This window comes from Brachypodium distachyon, chromosome 4 (assembly GCF_000005505.3).
Source record: "Brachypodium distachyon strain Bd21 chromosome 4, Brachypodium_distachyon_v3.0, whole genome shotgun sequence".
NCBI lineage: Eukaryota > Viridiplantae > Streptophyta > Magnoliopsida > Poales > Poaceae > Brachypodium > Brachypodium distachyon.
This window is the reverse complement of record NC_016134.3, coordinates 23,151,786-23,165,968: the sequence shown is the minus strand read 5'-3', so window position 1 is coordinate 23,165,968 and position 14,183 is coordinate 23,151,786. Positions and strand designations below refer to the sequence as shown.

At 43.2% G+C, this 14,183-nt stretch overlaps 1 protein-coding gene across 2 annotated transcripts; it reads left to right on the top strand.

Annotated features, from left to right (window-relative positions):
* The first annotated feature begins 2,564 nt into the window (after nucleotides 1–2,564).
* Nucleotides 2,565–7,782, top strand: LOC100838506 (DUF724 domain-containing protein 3). Of its 2 annotated transcripts, none has more exons than XM_024462843.1 (6): nucleotides 2,565–3,187; nucleotides 4,661–5,089; nucleotides 5,587–6,201; nucleotides 6,305–6,371; nucleotides 6,443–6,541; nucleotides 6,623–7,782. In XM_024462843.1, the coding sequence occupies exons 1-6, from the start codon at nucleotides 2,669–2,671 to the stop codon at nucleotides 7,501–7,503; spliced, it is 2,610 nt and encodes an 869-aa protein (XP_024318611.1). In that variant the 5' UTR covers nucleotides 2,565–2,668; the 3' UTR covers nucleotides 7,504–7,782. The 2 variants fall into 2 exon arrangements, with proteins under 2 accessions (XP_024318611.1, XP_014757678.1); XM_014902192.2 differs by having other exon boundaries at nucleotides 2,565–3,190.
* The last annotated feature ends 6,401 nt before the right edge of the window (nucleotides 7,783–14,183 follow it).

Below are 14,183 nucleotides of genomic sequence, written 5' to 3'. Positions count from 1 at the left end.
AATGTGAGGAAACAAAACATATTACTTTCCTTGTGTGACTATCTAGCAAATTTTGCTCATCTATCTCTTTGTCAGACACCCAAACTCTTCTCTTTTTACAAGATGGATATCTCGTCAATACTTAGTACATTATAGTATATGAACTGTTCACTATCGGTTTTGAAGTACATTATGGTACATGATATGTATCTTATCAGTTTTTAAGTCATAAAAATATCAAGACTGTGTACTTGAACTTATGAGACGAGTATACATCACATGTATCAGGAAAAAAACAGTCACAGTTTAAGTATATGTCAAAACTTCGTACCTTTTGATGAGGCGAGTGTACATTGTATGGTACAACACAGGTACCTTAGCCGTTTTTAAATACCTCCTCATATCAAGACTATATACATCAACTCATATCAGTACATCGGTATGAAAAATCATCAAAACATAGTACCTCGACCTAAGATAAAAAAGAACTTTTATGCATAGTACTAAAGAATCAGTTAAGTACAAAACACGTACAGTACCTGCATCAGTTAAGTACCGAAGTACCTTATCAATCCTCAACCGTAAGAATCATCAATCGATGGATCAAAAGATAGAAAAAAAGAATCAAAGAGTATCAGAGATAGGAAAATGGAATCGAAGAGGATGATGTACTCGCGAGCCAAGTGTGCCGTGGGGCCTTCCAACGGCCTGAGTGCGGCCTTCCTTAGCGATGATGGCAAGGAGAACCTGGTTGTCCCCTTGCCAGCGTGGGCGCTGCAGATGGTGGTGAAAGCGAAGCATGTTTTATTTCCTTTTTGCGAGATCTTAAAATGTTGAATAGATTGTTTGATAAACTTGAATTCCAAATCGATATGCTAGAGTGGTTGACTTAAGGGATTGCCATGAAAGAATCACTGTCTCAACGAAGAGCCTGCCAGCTCGTTTATGCACCACAGGGGGCGGCAATCGAGAACCTGACTCATTCTGTGCCTTTCTTTCGGGTACCATCTATCACTGTCAGTATCCAATGGACCCCTTTTCGTAACGCTTGCCTGGATGGAAGTTCCTGATATTGCATGCTTTTGGCTAATACGGGACCATCCTCTTTTCTGGTTTAGGCTTTCGGGAAGGCGCTATAGCCAGTTAGGTAAAGAAGGATTCTTGATCGAATCGGTACTCAAAAACGAAGTAACTAAATGAGATGATGCTTACAAAGCCGAGGCGGATGCGGTGGTGGTTCCCGAAGAGCGGCGTGTGCCTCAATGCATGCAAAAGACGAAGGCGCTTGTGCGTGCCGGCCCTGACCTCGCAATTCCTTCTGTTCCTGGGCGGAGCAAGCCGGCGGCGGCCAGATTGCGACGCGGAGCAGGCCGGGGTCGGCGATTTTGGGGTGGAGGAAGCAGGCGGCAGCCATGACCGAGGCCTGCGGCGGCGAGGCAAGCGGACAAGCGAGCACCGCACGGTCGCAGCTCCCCGAGTGGTTGGATTCGTTGGAAAAAAGCCAAGTAATCACTCGGGACAGAGCCACAGAGAGATTAGGAAAAGAAAATGTACACTTGTTGGTAGACACCATGGCCCCGTTTGGAACCAAGGATTTGTATATGATTTTTATAGGAAAGGAATTTCACATGAATAGGTTCCTTTGGACCAAGAATGAGAAAATGTCCATTCCTATGAAACACTATTGCACCAACGTAATTTCACAGGAATAGTCCAACTGAAGCTCATTATTTTGCACAAGCGAAGCAACTCGCCCTTGTTGCTCAAGCGCTGTCATGCACGAGAAACACCGAGTTCTTTTCAATTTTTGTCTCGATGTCTATGGATAGCTATGGTCACGGTTACTTGTCCCATGGTTACTCAACTAATCAATCAGGCCATATCTACAGGGCTAGTTCTGTTACTTACTCCTGTCATTATTACTTGTTTCAAATTTATTCAAATACGGATGTATTTACGTGTAAAAACGTCTAGATGCATGTAATATTTCGACAAGTAATTTCGTCGGAGGAAGTAGTTCATTATTACTAGTTTTGTCTTTATACTACTACTCCGTTGTATATTACATGTCACAACTTTGTCTACATACGCATAATCTAGACAAAGTTGCGACAATTAATATGAAACGTAGGGAGTATGTTGTTAATTCCTATAATTTGCGTTCCTGCATTTCATACGGCTTTTTTATCTCAAACCTCTGTTTTCAATCCTATATTATTTCACGTGTATAACATGTCAATTTCTGTACTTTTACTATTCCTGTGTTTTTTCTATAGGGGTAAATCACGGGTGGAAGGTTTGGCCATTCTCATACTCCCTCCGTCTCATATGAAACGATTTTCTATTACATGTATCTAGACGTCTTTTAAACATAAATACATTCATATGATAAATTTGAATCATTTAATATGGTACGGACGAGTATTACTTAGCCCGTCCAGACTCGTTGACGCGAGTCGTGCGACTGCAAGAGTACTCCGAATGCCGCCACGCGTCAGCACCGATGGTCCACTCCCAATTCCCCACGTCGTGCGCCATGGGAAATCGAGTCCCTACTACAAGCCTACAGCCAGCCAACCTTCACAAAACCCCCCAACCCACATCGTCGCCTCCGCCACCACCTTTCTCCCTCCCACTTCTCTCACCCCACCCCCGAAAGAATCGACCGCACATTCGCACCTTTGCTCCGATGGGTCGCGGCCGCCCCAAGAAGCGACCCCCGGTATCCTCCTCCTCCGATTCGGAGGACGACCTCATGTTGCCGGTCGGCGAGGAGGTGGAGGTGCGCAGCGACGACCCGGGCTTCGTCGGCTCCTTCTACGAGGCCACCGTAGCGGGCCACCTGCTCTCCAGCGGCGGCCGCGGCTGCTACACGGTGGCCTACTCCACCCTCGAGGGCGAGGACGGGCAGCCGCTCCGGGAGACCGCGGATGCCGCTGACGTGCGGCCCCGGCCCCCTCCCCCTCCCGAGGAGGAGGGGCGGCGGGGGTTCGCGGTCTACGAGATGGTGGAGGCGTTCCACAACGAGGGGTGGTGGGCTGGCGTGGTCTCCGTTGTTCCGCCGCCGCAGCCGGTGGTTGGTGGTGATTGCGGGCCGAGGGTTTACAAGGTCACGTTCCCGACGTCCAGGGAGCTGCTGGAGTTCGAGGAGACGGCTCTGCGGCCGCACCGCGTGTTCCAGGATGGCCGGTGGGTCCCGGCTGCAGAGGTGGTAAGCGGGCTGGAGTATTTAACTCCCTTTGTTTTTACAGCCGGAACTAGTATGCCATTTCTCTTCTGAAACACATGGAATTTTTTGTTCTCGAACATGCAAAAACGAGACAGCCGATATTCCAAAGAGGCAAAAACAAATGACGAAGTGGAAAAAGCCTCTTAACTAAGAACTGCCACAACTAAAAGAAGGTAAAAACAGGGGAAATGGTGCCTCTGTATTTGCAGAGTACCACTAGTATAGTAGTTCATGGCACGTCCAGGACTTTTGCCTGCAGTGCTAAGTGCCGCTGCACAAACAAGCTGCTAAAGCTGGACCTCGTTGTGAAATATGAAACATGGAAGGTAAACAGTGGCAGGATCATTATGTAGAGTTGGTATTACTGGCATCTTTGAAAAGATCCAGGCTTTCAACATAGACATTTGAAATATGCATGTGTGGAGAATCTGCTTTGTGAACTGAAAGCCTGGGATTTTCTCTTATGACATACTCTCTCATTTTCATAATACATGGTGTATTAGGTTCCGTTAAGACAAGATTTTGACAAAACATTACTTTCTTAATATGTGACGAGCCATGATTCGGTACCTCCCCCCCCCCCCCCCCCCAGTTAATGTACTTTACAACAAAAACAAGAGTAATTCCTTCTCCGACGGCAAGAAACGGCAGCCGCCCAATCCAATTCATAGTTTTGGTGTCGTAGATTGATCTTAATTGCATGCACATGTGTTTCTCAGCTGTGCACTGTCAAATTGCCAATCCCATGAAGTTCTCGATCTGGACTCCATTTCTCCTTTTCTAATTAATGGTGGCGGCGTCTTTTGCTTTGAACCCTAGATCAATTGTAATGAACTAATGATCATCAATGACAACACAAATTATCCCAATGAAGTCAACACCCACGTTGTCTAATTGACACCCTGCTTTTCCGTTTCAAGAATCGACTCGACAGCTCGCTGCGGCGATCGCCGGAGTGCTTCCACAGCACTTGCGTTAGTCAGGCAATTAATTGGTGACGAGGTGAAAAAACCTGTTGGTCCAATTTTGAGCCTAAAACACGGATTGGTCCTTTTAGACGCTTTCAGATTCGTAAATATACTTTGGGGGGGGGGGGGGGGGGGTGGTGTACGGAAGCAAACATCATACACTAAGTCATGTTTAGATACATCCAAATATTGACAAACTTGAGGCATCTTTTTGTTGGACAGAGGGAGTATGTGATTTGTATGACACAAAATTTATATCACTTGATTTGTCTTTAAACTTACTTGCTGATAATTATGGTTTCATATCATATAATCACATGTTAGTAAAGTAATTTCGTCAAAGCATTGTGATAACGAAACATAATATGCCATGTATTGAGGAATGGAGGGATTATGTATTAAGAAAATGAATAGTTTAACAGAACAAATGATCTCACCCTTGCGACCCAAAGCGCTATATTTTTAATGCTCTTGTTGTGTGCAGGACAATAGAAGTCCTTTGTTCAGTGAGGGAGTCCATGTTGAAGTGAGTCAGTCTGCAAAAAGATTCGGTGAATCATGGAGTCCAGCTACTATTTCTAAAGTGATTGGTGCTACAGTTTTCCTAGTACAGTACATGCATACTGGAGAGGACGGGGAATTGGCCACTGAGATTCTAGATTCTCAATATATTCGGCCAGCACGCGACATCAACTCTATGGACTCTAAGTACAGATTTTCTCCATCTTCACATGTTGAGGTCTTCCATGAAGGTAGCTGGTGGCCTGGTGTTATTTTGGAGGTTTTAGGTAGTGGAATCAAGAAGAAGTATGTAGTAAATTTGAATAATCACGATCTGTTGACGGTTGAAAATACGCTGCTAAGGTCACAGTTTGACTGGGACGGCAAAAAATGGGTACGCTGTTTGAAAGAGGTACGCTCAGTACATACTCTGTGTTTTTGTCTTTTCGTCATTCTCTTCTGTTATTTTTTTTCCTTATAGAAGATGGGATGCTATCTAGTTCGGCCATTGTATGCACTACATAGTGGTTTGAAGTTTTGATTCAATCAAGGCCTGGTGTTGATTTCGATCTGTTCTCAGTCCCTTGGGCGGGCCCAGTGAACTGATTGACATAATCCTGTTACGACGTCTGCATCCTGTATATTTATCCAAATGTAATAGGAATATGCACATGAAACCAGAAACAGCTGCAAATGTGTTAGGAATATGCAGTTTATTCATGTTTAGGACATCATCTCTTTAATTTTTCCATTCAAACTACAAGGAGTTACTCAATGTTACCTCAAACCTGTCCTGAAGATTGTATACTCAGTTCCTTGTGTTATGTTGTACCGATGTGTTATTTTTCCCATGTTAATTTTTTGCACCAAAATTATGTCCATGATGATGTAGTACCTTTTCCATTTCAGAAACCTGCCAATCCACCTGGATTAACTTCTCGAAAAAGGTCAATTTCTGCTGCCTTGTCATTGTATAATGATGGCGGTGAAGTCAGTAATAAACCTAGTTCTTGTGGTGACAAAAAGTCCAAGAATGCAGATTTATCATCAAAGATAATGTCTCCTCTCCTCCCTGTTTGTAATGAAAATGATGAAGTCGATCATCAGTCCAGCTCTTATCCTGAAGAAACAGTGGAGCAAGGGAACGCAGTACTTGCATTAGGGTCTCGGTTGTCACTTCCTTCACTGCCATTCATGGCAGGATTTGGTCATCTGAGTTCATCTTCAGTTACTCAAAGTAGTCATCTTGAACAATCATCTTCTCAGATTATTACTATATCCTCTATGCAACAAAGTCGACAGTTACAGGCTTCGTTATTTGGAGCATTTGGGCAACCAAGACCTGCTCCACAGGGCCCACTTTTAGGAACACGATCATTTAACACAGAATTTCGCAGTATTAAAGGGTCAAAAAAAGTGTTAACTGATCCAGAAAAGCAGTCAACTGATGAATTCTGTTATCTAATGGCAAGTACTGAACAGAAGAATCTAAATGTTGGAACTGGGATTGATCACCCTGAAACTGTGAGTTGTTACTTTTAACACATCCTCTTATCTATTTTAAACTTGTCTTAGGATCATTCAAATTATCATTTGTTCTTAGTTCCCTTTACATTTCTAAATACAGCCAGAGAAGGGGATATATTCTAAAACTATTGAGGAAGCCAGCAACATTATAGCTATCTCTGAAGACTGTAAGTTGTGGACTAGTAACTTCAAATGGTACAGAAAACAACACAAAGTGCTAACTAGAATTCTTTTGCAGTGTCTGAACTGCCTAATGATGTGACTCCTGAATGTGGAATACCTTCAGAAATGAATATGGAGATTTATATTGACCTGACACCACGAGAGGACACAAGAGGTATGTGTACTGATTACGGAGAAGTCAGCAACACTTTCACTGGGTTTCCAGCGCTTACATCTTGATATTTCCATTTTTAAGGGTCACATGAAGGTATTGATGAGGATAATCAAGGGAATGTGGCTGGGTTACCCAGTAATGGGCGTTCAACACAGTATACCAATATTGATAGTCCATTGTCAGTCACATCTTTAGCTGCACTCAAGGGTGACGTAGTTATTATGGAGAGTCCAACCAAGAAGTTGGCACCTAATGAACAACATACCATGTCACAACAAGGTCGTACTTCAGCAATGGTAGAGTGTGCAGGTGAAAGTAGCCAATCCATCAAGAGGCCAACAGTAACTTTGTTGTCTTCAGTTGGGACGAGCAATTCTACTGAAACAGAATCTTTGGCCATCCAGCATCTTCCATTTGTGAAGACCTCCCCAATGTGGGCACAGATTGAGGCACTGGAAATATTCAGTAAAGTGCCACAGCGACCAAATTTCCATCAGTTTCAACAGTATGGTGTGGAGATCAGTGAAGGAATGGCATTAGGTTTGATGTTCTCTTTTGCTATTTTAGCAGAAAGTATATACAGGCTGGATGTTCAGGATGACCAGGGACTACTGGAGGAGAAGATGAAAAGCCTTTCTTCACTCGAGGAAAATGGTTTTGATGTCAGGGACCTGAGATCACGGCTAGAAACTTTGATCCACGTGAAGAACAGTCGTGTCCAGCTACAGGATGCTATGAAAGAGTTGGGGGAGAGGATCACCCACAAAGAAACCGATGACCGAGAACTAGGCACTCAAATTCGCATGTTAGCTATGACTGTCCATCATCTCGAACTACATGCCTACCTCTTGCGCGGGATACTACGATCTGCGACCTCACAGAAGATGAACAATGCCATGGATATCTTGAGACTTAAAACAGAAGTGAGCGAGCTCGAGCGATCGTATCTATCCCCATGGTGAGTTTGATAGGACAAATAAGCAGGTAAGCTTGTGTATGTAGTTACTATGGTAAATGGAGAACACCCAGATGTTTTGGTAAGTAGGAGTAGTTCCTAATGTTATTGTATAGTTAGCCATGCTACTGGTGGATCTTTTGGTTATGTAGAACACCCAGATGTTTGTGTAAGTAGTTCGGAATGCTATCCTATAGTTAACCATGCTGCTGGTGAAATCTCTTGTTTATGTAGAACACCCAGATGTTCGTGTAGGTAGTTCGTAATGCTATCCTGTGGTTATCCATGCTACTGGTGAATACCCAGATGTTCTGGTGAAGGCTAGTAGTGTCTCACGCTCAACTAAACCATTGTTGTGTGCTATTTTAATTTTTGTAAATGCCTTCTTGAGGAATCAAACTCTCAACACTCTCTTTTTTTTTCCGGGTGAAAAGGGATATATTAAGAATTAAGAAGTACAATCTTGGAGAACCACGTCCATCACAGGCGATGGACCGCCACACGACGCCTCTTCATGCGAGCGATATTCGCAAGCGCATGACTAACACAATTCTGACTTCTATCCCCTTTCACAAACGAAAACGGCCGTCCTTGCGACACCAAGAACCTAATTTCATCGATTAGATAGGCAAATCTAGACCGGTCTTTCCCCTTGCCCGTGCCAGCAGCCACAACTGCCTGGCAATCAGTTTTGACAAGAACTGGAAGCTGCGACCATTGGAGCGCCAGAGCAATGCCCTCCATGCATGCACACAGTTCAGCTTCAAGTGGATCAATGCACTGATCCAGCGAGCAGCAGGCCGAGAAGATGACTACGCCAAGCTCATCTCTGAGGATCATACCAGCACCTGCAGACTTCGTCTCCACCAGGAAGGAGCCATCAATAAAACTCTCAACACTTCGGGGGAAGTGGCGCTCAACCTGGAAAACCTATGCTCAGAGATGAACACATCAAATAGGTGGGTCACATCGTGTTCGGTGGGCTATTTGATGGTTTAATTCGGCTGGTCTGAAATTGATGCAAAAGAGTTATCTTCCTGGAAATATTTGGGGTGATGTTCTAATGCATAGGAGGTGTCTTTAGAGCATATCTAGCAGATTCCGCAAACTGGTCATCCGGAAAAAACGTTTTGTAGTTAACCGAAAAACGAAAATTTAAAATGAATCTTCGTGTCAGAACTCATCATACTGGAACAACACAAATACATTCATCATTTCATCACATCAAGTTCTTCATAAAGAAAAAAGTTCTTCCTACATAAATCTAATTAGTAGAAGAAGAACAATTCACAAAAAATAAAATATGCTCCAAAGCGACGTCTTCTCATTGGCGCTGACTATTCCTCGTCATCGTCGAAGAGGACGACGAGCTCCGATTTGTACCTCTCTTTCGTCAACTCCAACGTCGCCCGTTTATGGGATCCGCTAGAGATAATCTTAGCTTTTATGAAAGGTCTTCGTCTCTTACTCCAATGTCTGTACATGCCGATATAGCCGACCAACAGGCGAAGGCCTTTTCCGGCGTCCCGATAGCCAGGCTGGCTGGCCCGACCCGGGATGGGCTCGACATAGAGATAAACGGGCTAGGTCGGTGCCGTGCTGGGGCTTGAACCTCGAACCCTCTTGCCAGCCCGATTTGTTTATTCTTTTTAGCTTTTCTACATTTTGTTCATCATCGCTCAAATTTTGGGTCAACCAACTCTTTTTCTACATTCGGCTCATCGTCTCTCCAATTTTTGGCCCAACAATTTTTTTAATTTTTTTTCTACAATTGGCCAGAGGGCTTTCTAGGCCTCGCAGGCTTAACGGGCTCAGGTGACGTGTCTGGTCCTACAGGTCATGTCATGGGCCGGCCCAGTTATAGTCTGGCTTCAGGGCCCGTGCCATGTTAGCTTGTCCAAATAGGGCCAGGGCTGGCCTGATGGCCACCTATACATGCCATGGTGGTGAAGCTAGATTGTCTAGTGAATCCGACAATCTGTTGGCGGAATGTTAAGGCCTGTTGGCACTTGTTTCATAAGTGGTAATTTTACAAACGAAGAAGAATGGGGAAAAAGAGGGTAGCTGGCGAGCTTGCTGAACTTGCTAAGAGGAATGTGCATTCAATGGTTTGCCACCTATCTGCACCATCATCTATTTCTGGGCTCCTCGCCTCTGATTGTAGTTTCCTATTCTACCTTAATAAAGCTCTCTCTCTTTTGTGGCAAAACAAGGTAACATTGGTATTGATGTCCAAAATGATCGATTTGTGTATGAATGGAATATTTTCTTGTATCCCGTCATTTCTGAAACAGAATAACACCCCCAGCCACACCATTATTTTTCGGTCCATAAAAAAATGGCACTCCCCTTAGATCCGTCCTAGCCCATATGTATTAAACTAGTGTAGTACATAGTACTAAGGTTTTTTGTTGTGACACAAAAATGATATCATTGAATGCCAATTAAATTATATTTTCTAATGATATTTTAATAAACATTTGATAAATATTGTTGGCTACTAGTTGATCAAATTTTAACATAAAATTTTATATTGGCCATGTAAATTTGGGAGGAGAGTACCAATCTGGTCCTCATTGATGCAAATGATCAATTTTCTTTGGAATTTTCGGAGGATTATATTCCTAAGGAATTTTTTTACAACTCATTTGATTTATATGATTGAAACAGGTTCGGATCATCTGTAGTTATGTTGATACTTGATGCACGCTCTAGCCCATAGAATCTGCCATCCAATATGAATCCAAGGGCTCTCCTTCATCTCTTAGTTCTATTATTAATTAGAAATGAACAACTAATAATATCGAGGGGAAACCTCGAGTAGCAGAAAACTAATTAATGATTATTATCTTCTCTTAATTCTGTGGACTATATTTGTTCAGACGAATTACAAAAGTGAAAGGGGAAAGACAATATCTAATATTGGCGAATGGGACTAACTCCACTAAAGAAGAACTTAATTTGTCTGTACAATTACACTATGAGCAGATGATCAAATGGGTTGAGAAGTGAAAAATAATTTGATGGATCCCAATTGAATCTTTTTCCCCGTCCGTTTGGCACCAAGTCTACGGTGAAAGGAAAATTTCCCTCCATATTATCAACTGTTTGTTTTCAATTAATTAACGAATTAAGTAGGAGGAAAAAGAGCCCTTGGATTGAGCGTGGATGGCAGATTTATGAGCTACATCATGCATGCAACTACAACACAACCATAGAGGATCTGAACTCGATTGAAATCATAGCAAAAAATAAAATTATATGTCTACTTTGCATGAGATACAACTTCATGAAAAAAATTCATTTGTTTATGTGTAACAGCTATGACTAGCATCTAATGCTTTCAATAAATTTCTGCATTTTTTTCCAAGCCTTCCGTTCCCTTATAAAGCTCATACTTCCTCCGTTCAATAAAGGATGTCTCTTAACTTTGACTAAATTTGAATGCATATATACACTAAGTCATGTTTAGATACATTTAAATTTTGACAAACTTGAGACATTATTTGTTGGACGGAAGAAGTATTAAATTTTGTCTATTTATTTTCTAGCATAGCTCATTATTCTCTTGGCTCTTTCATCTAGCCAATAAATGTTCACACTCATTTATTTCTAAATCAATATGAATGCCTAAACATTAAAATCGAGTTGTTCTTTTTATTCTAGTGTGCAAATTATATGAGTTGTGTTGACGATCGGAAGGAGAATGACATAATTCTATTATCCATTCACGTAGCGAATCAACATGGCATGGCATTTTCTTGAAAAAAACAACAACATGGCATGACATTTAATTTCTTTTAATGTTTTTAAACTCCCGTGTACGAGGTTTATCGAATGGGCATAATGAATCAGCTTGCAGAATTACTAGTAGCATTTGTCAGGAAGCAGCGTGGCCCTGTCGCTCGTGTCGAGCGTGGGAATTATTAAAACATCTTTCACATCTCGAATACCCAGCTAACATGATTTTCCAGCGAGAAAGGTACGGCGTTGACAACCTTCAGACTACTAATGGTAAGAGTGCAGGTACAAGCACGTCCTGACAGCAGAAAAGAAAATCATATGGCCAAAACTGTCAGGCATCAGAGCCGATAGTTTCCCTTATGTATATTTAAACACAATGACAGCAGTAGCTAGAGAAAATTGCAGAATACACCCATCATTTTCTCGGGAAAAAAAGAAACCACCCATTATTGTAAGGTTTGTTGCACAAAACACCTACTATTCGTCTAATTCGTTGCACATAAGTCTTAACCCGAGTTTTAGCACGCTAACGACGTTTCTGACCGATGGGCCCCACTAGTCAGTGCCAACATGGTATCTCGGCCTTGCCAGCGGGGATCGTGTCGTGCCGAAGAGGACCTCCGGGTGGCGTGGCGGTGCACGGCGGTGCACGGCGCAGGTACGGGCGGACGGGCGGCACGGTGGGGCAGCACGACGTGGGTAGACGGGCGGCGCGATCGTGCTGGACGCACACGTGTCGCGGACGGACAAGGTGCGCACCTCCGCCGGCGCCGGGGACGACGGCTCCTCCAGATGGCCATGGCCAGACGCCGAAAGAGCTGGAGCTCGTTTAACCTCGGTGAGTACCGGGTGGCCGGCGGCACTTATGCTGCAATGCAGACGGAGGACCGCCGCCGCCGCCGGATTCCCAAAGAGGCGTACGCGGCAATGACGGAGCTGGGCACGGACAAGGGACTGGATTGCGCCTTCTCGGAGCTCGATCTCCCCGGCACCGGCGGAGGCGCGCAACTTTGTCCGTCCGTGACATGGGCGCACCCGGCGCTACCACACCGCCCGCGCCGCCCCGAGGTCCTCTTCGGCTCGACACGATCCACGCTGGCAAGGCCGAGATGCCATGTTGGCATTGACTTGTGGGCCCCATCGGTCAGAAAAGTCGTTAACGCGCTAAAACTCTGGGTTAGAACTTATGTGCAACGGATTAGATGAATAGTAGGTGTTTTTGCGCAAAAAATACGAATAATGGGTGTTTTGGGCAACAAGCCTCACAATGATGAGTGGTTTCTGCAATGTCCTCCGGTAGCAATGACAGTACATTATACAGGTAAGAGTGCGAAAAAATATTTTATGATAAAATAAATAAATACGTCAGTAGAATCCCAAAATGATATTTTACCTACCCCGTTGATTCGATCACTCGTGCCCAAGTTAGATTCCAATTCGCAGGCTTGTGTTGGAGTAATTAACCAGTAATTATAGGTACTAGCAAGAGATCGAGTTGACCGTGTGTTGCTATGAATAGCACAAACACAAATTAAGAAATTGATTAAATGATATCCCTCCATTTTTAAACGTAAGAAGTCCAAACATTGTACTAATAAGTCAAACTTCTTTTTTTTCATCAAGTTTATAAAAGGATCTACCATCATCTATGACTAAGAATCTAGTTTCAATAAATCGCCATTATTTCCCATTTATGACATTTTTGTGATCAAAACACAAATTGTCAAAAGCTCACTGCCACCAATGAGATTTAACGTTGTTTTTGTTGAAACCATCATAAACACCAAATCAAATCATCGTAACGTTTATGAGGAGCCTTCTCATCATTCATGGTCTGTCTAGGATCCGATGTGGCATTTCTGACCTTGGCAACTTTTGTGATGCAATCAAATCGTCGTCATAAAACAAAATCGGTCCAGTCCACACACTAGTTATCTATATGGGCCAAGTCCAACAAATCACCCAATTTATTTATTTATTGGTCCACTCTGGTCAGCAAAATGGACTGAATCCAACATGATTGGACTACTCCCTTTGTCCAATAAAAGACGTCTCAAGTTTGAATGTATCTAGATATGACTTAATGTACAGATGCATTCAAATTTTGTCAAAGTTGAGACATCCTTTGTTGGATAGAGGGAGTACTTATATTTTATTTTATGATCCATTTCTATAACGCACCATAAAACAGATTGAAATCCTATTCTCTGTATAGAGGTACACAAAAATAAAAGAATCCACGAACACAACGAGTGTAACATTTATTTCAAGCAACAAGCTCGATCATGTGTAAAAATCCACGAGCGGCTTAGTGCGTCTGAAAGACGACATACGTGTTTCAAGCTGAATTTATAGTTGGTATGAAATCATCATATATTTATGACTATTTGAGCCACCGTCATTAATTAAGAATAGGTCATTCATCAACACATTTCTTGTAGTGCGTCCACTCCACTGCTCCCTAGTGTCTCCACCAGAGGACCCCTCCTCCGCTGCCTGTTTTTTTTGGCTACGGGAGGGGGTGGTGACCCTGGATCTGTGTTGCTATGTGGTAGTTAGATCTTCTAGAGTTAGAGTTTGGTTGCTCGCCACAAGTTTTTTCCCGGTTGTGCAGTTTAATAATAAGGTTTCACCGACTCTTGGTCCACCTCGTTGGCAATGGTATTGTTGGTGATGATGAGGAGGGCAAGGGATCGTCTAGTCTCTGCTCTTCTGGAGTAGTATATTTTGTTCTATATTCGTGTTGGCAGTTGGTCTTCGTGTTTTCGTAGTATGTCTTCATGCCGTTTGTGCTTCTTCTCCAATCAATGAGGTTCGGCCAGCTTCAGTTTCATCGCAGAACTAATGAGGTTAGGTCCATGGATCGTTTGGTTCAATCCGGGGTGATCATCCAACCCTCTTCGTCACCTTCTTCTCCGAGGTGACAGTTTGTTTCTCAAAACA

Excerpts from the sequence above, each read along its gene's own strand:
- LOC100838506 (XM_014902192.2), top strand. The coding sequence starts at position 2,669 with ATGGGTCGCGGCCGCCCCAAGAAGCGACCCCCGGTATCCTCCTCCTCC. Across the intron at positions 3,191-4,660 it reads GGGTCCCGGCTGCAGAGGTG|GACAATAGAAGTCCTTTGTT; the intron begins GTAAGCGGGCTG and ends TGTTGTGTGCAG. Across the intron at positions 5,090-5,586 it reads GGGTACGCTGTTTGAAAGAG|AAACCTGCCAATCCACCTGG; the intron begins GTACGCTCAGTA and ends TTTCCATTTCAG.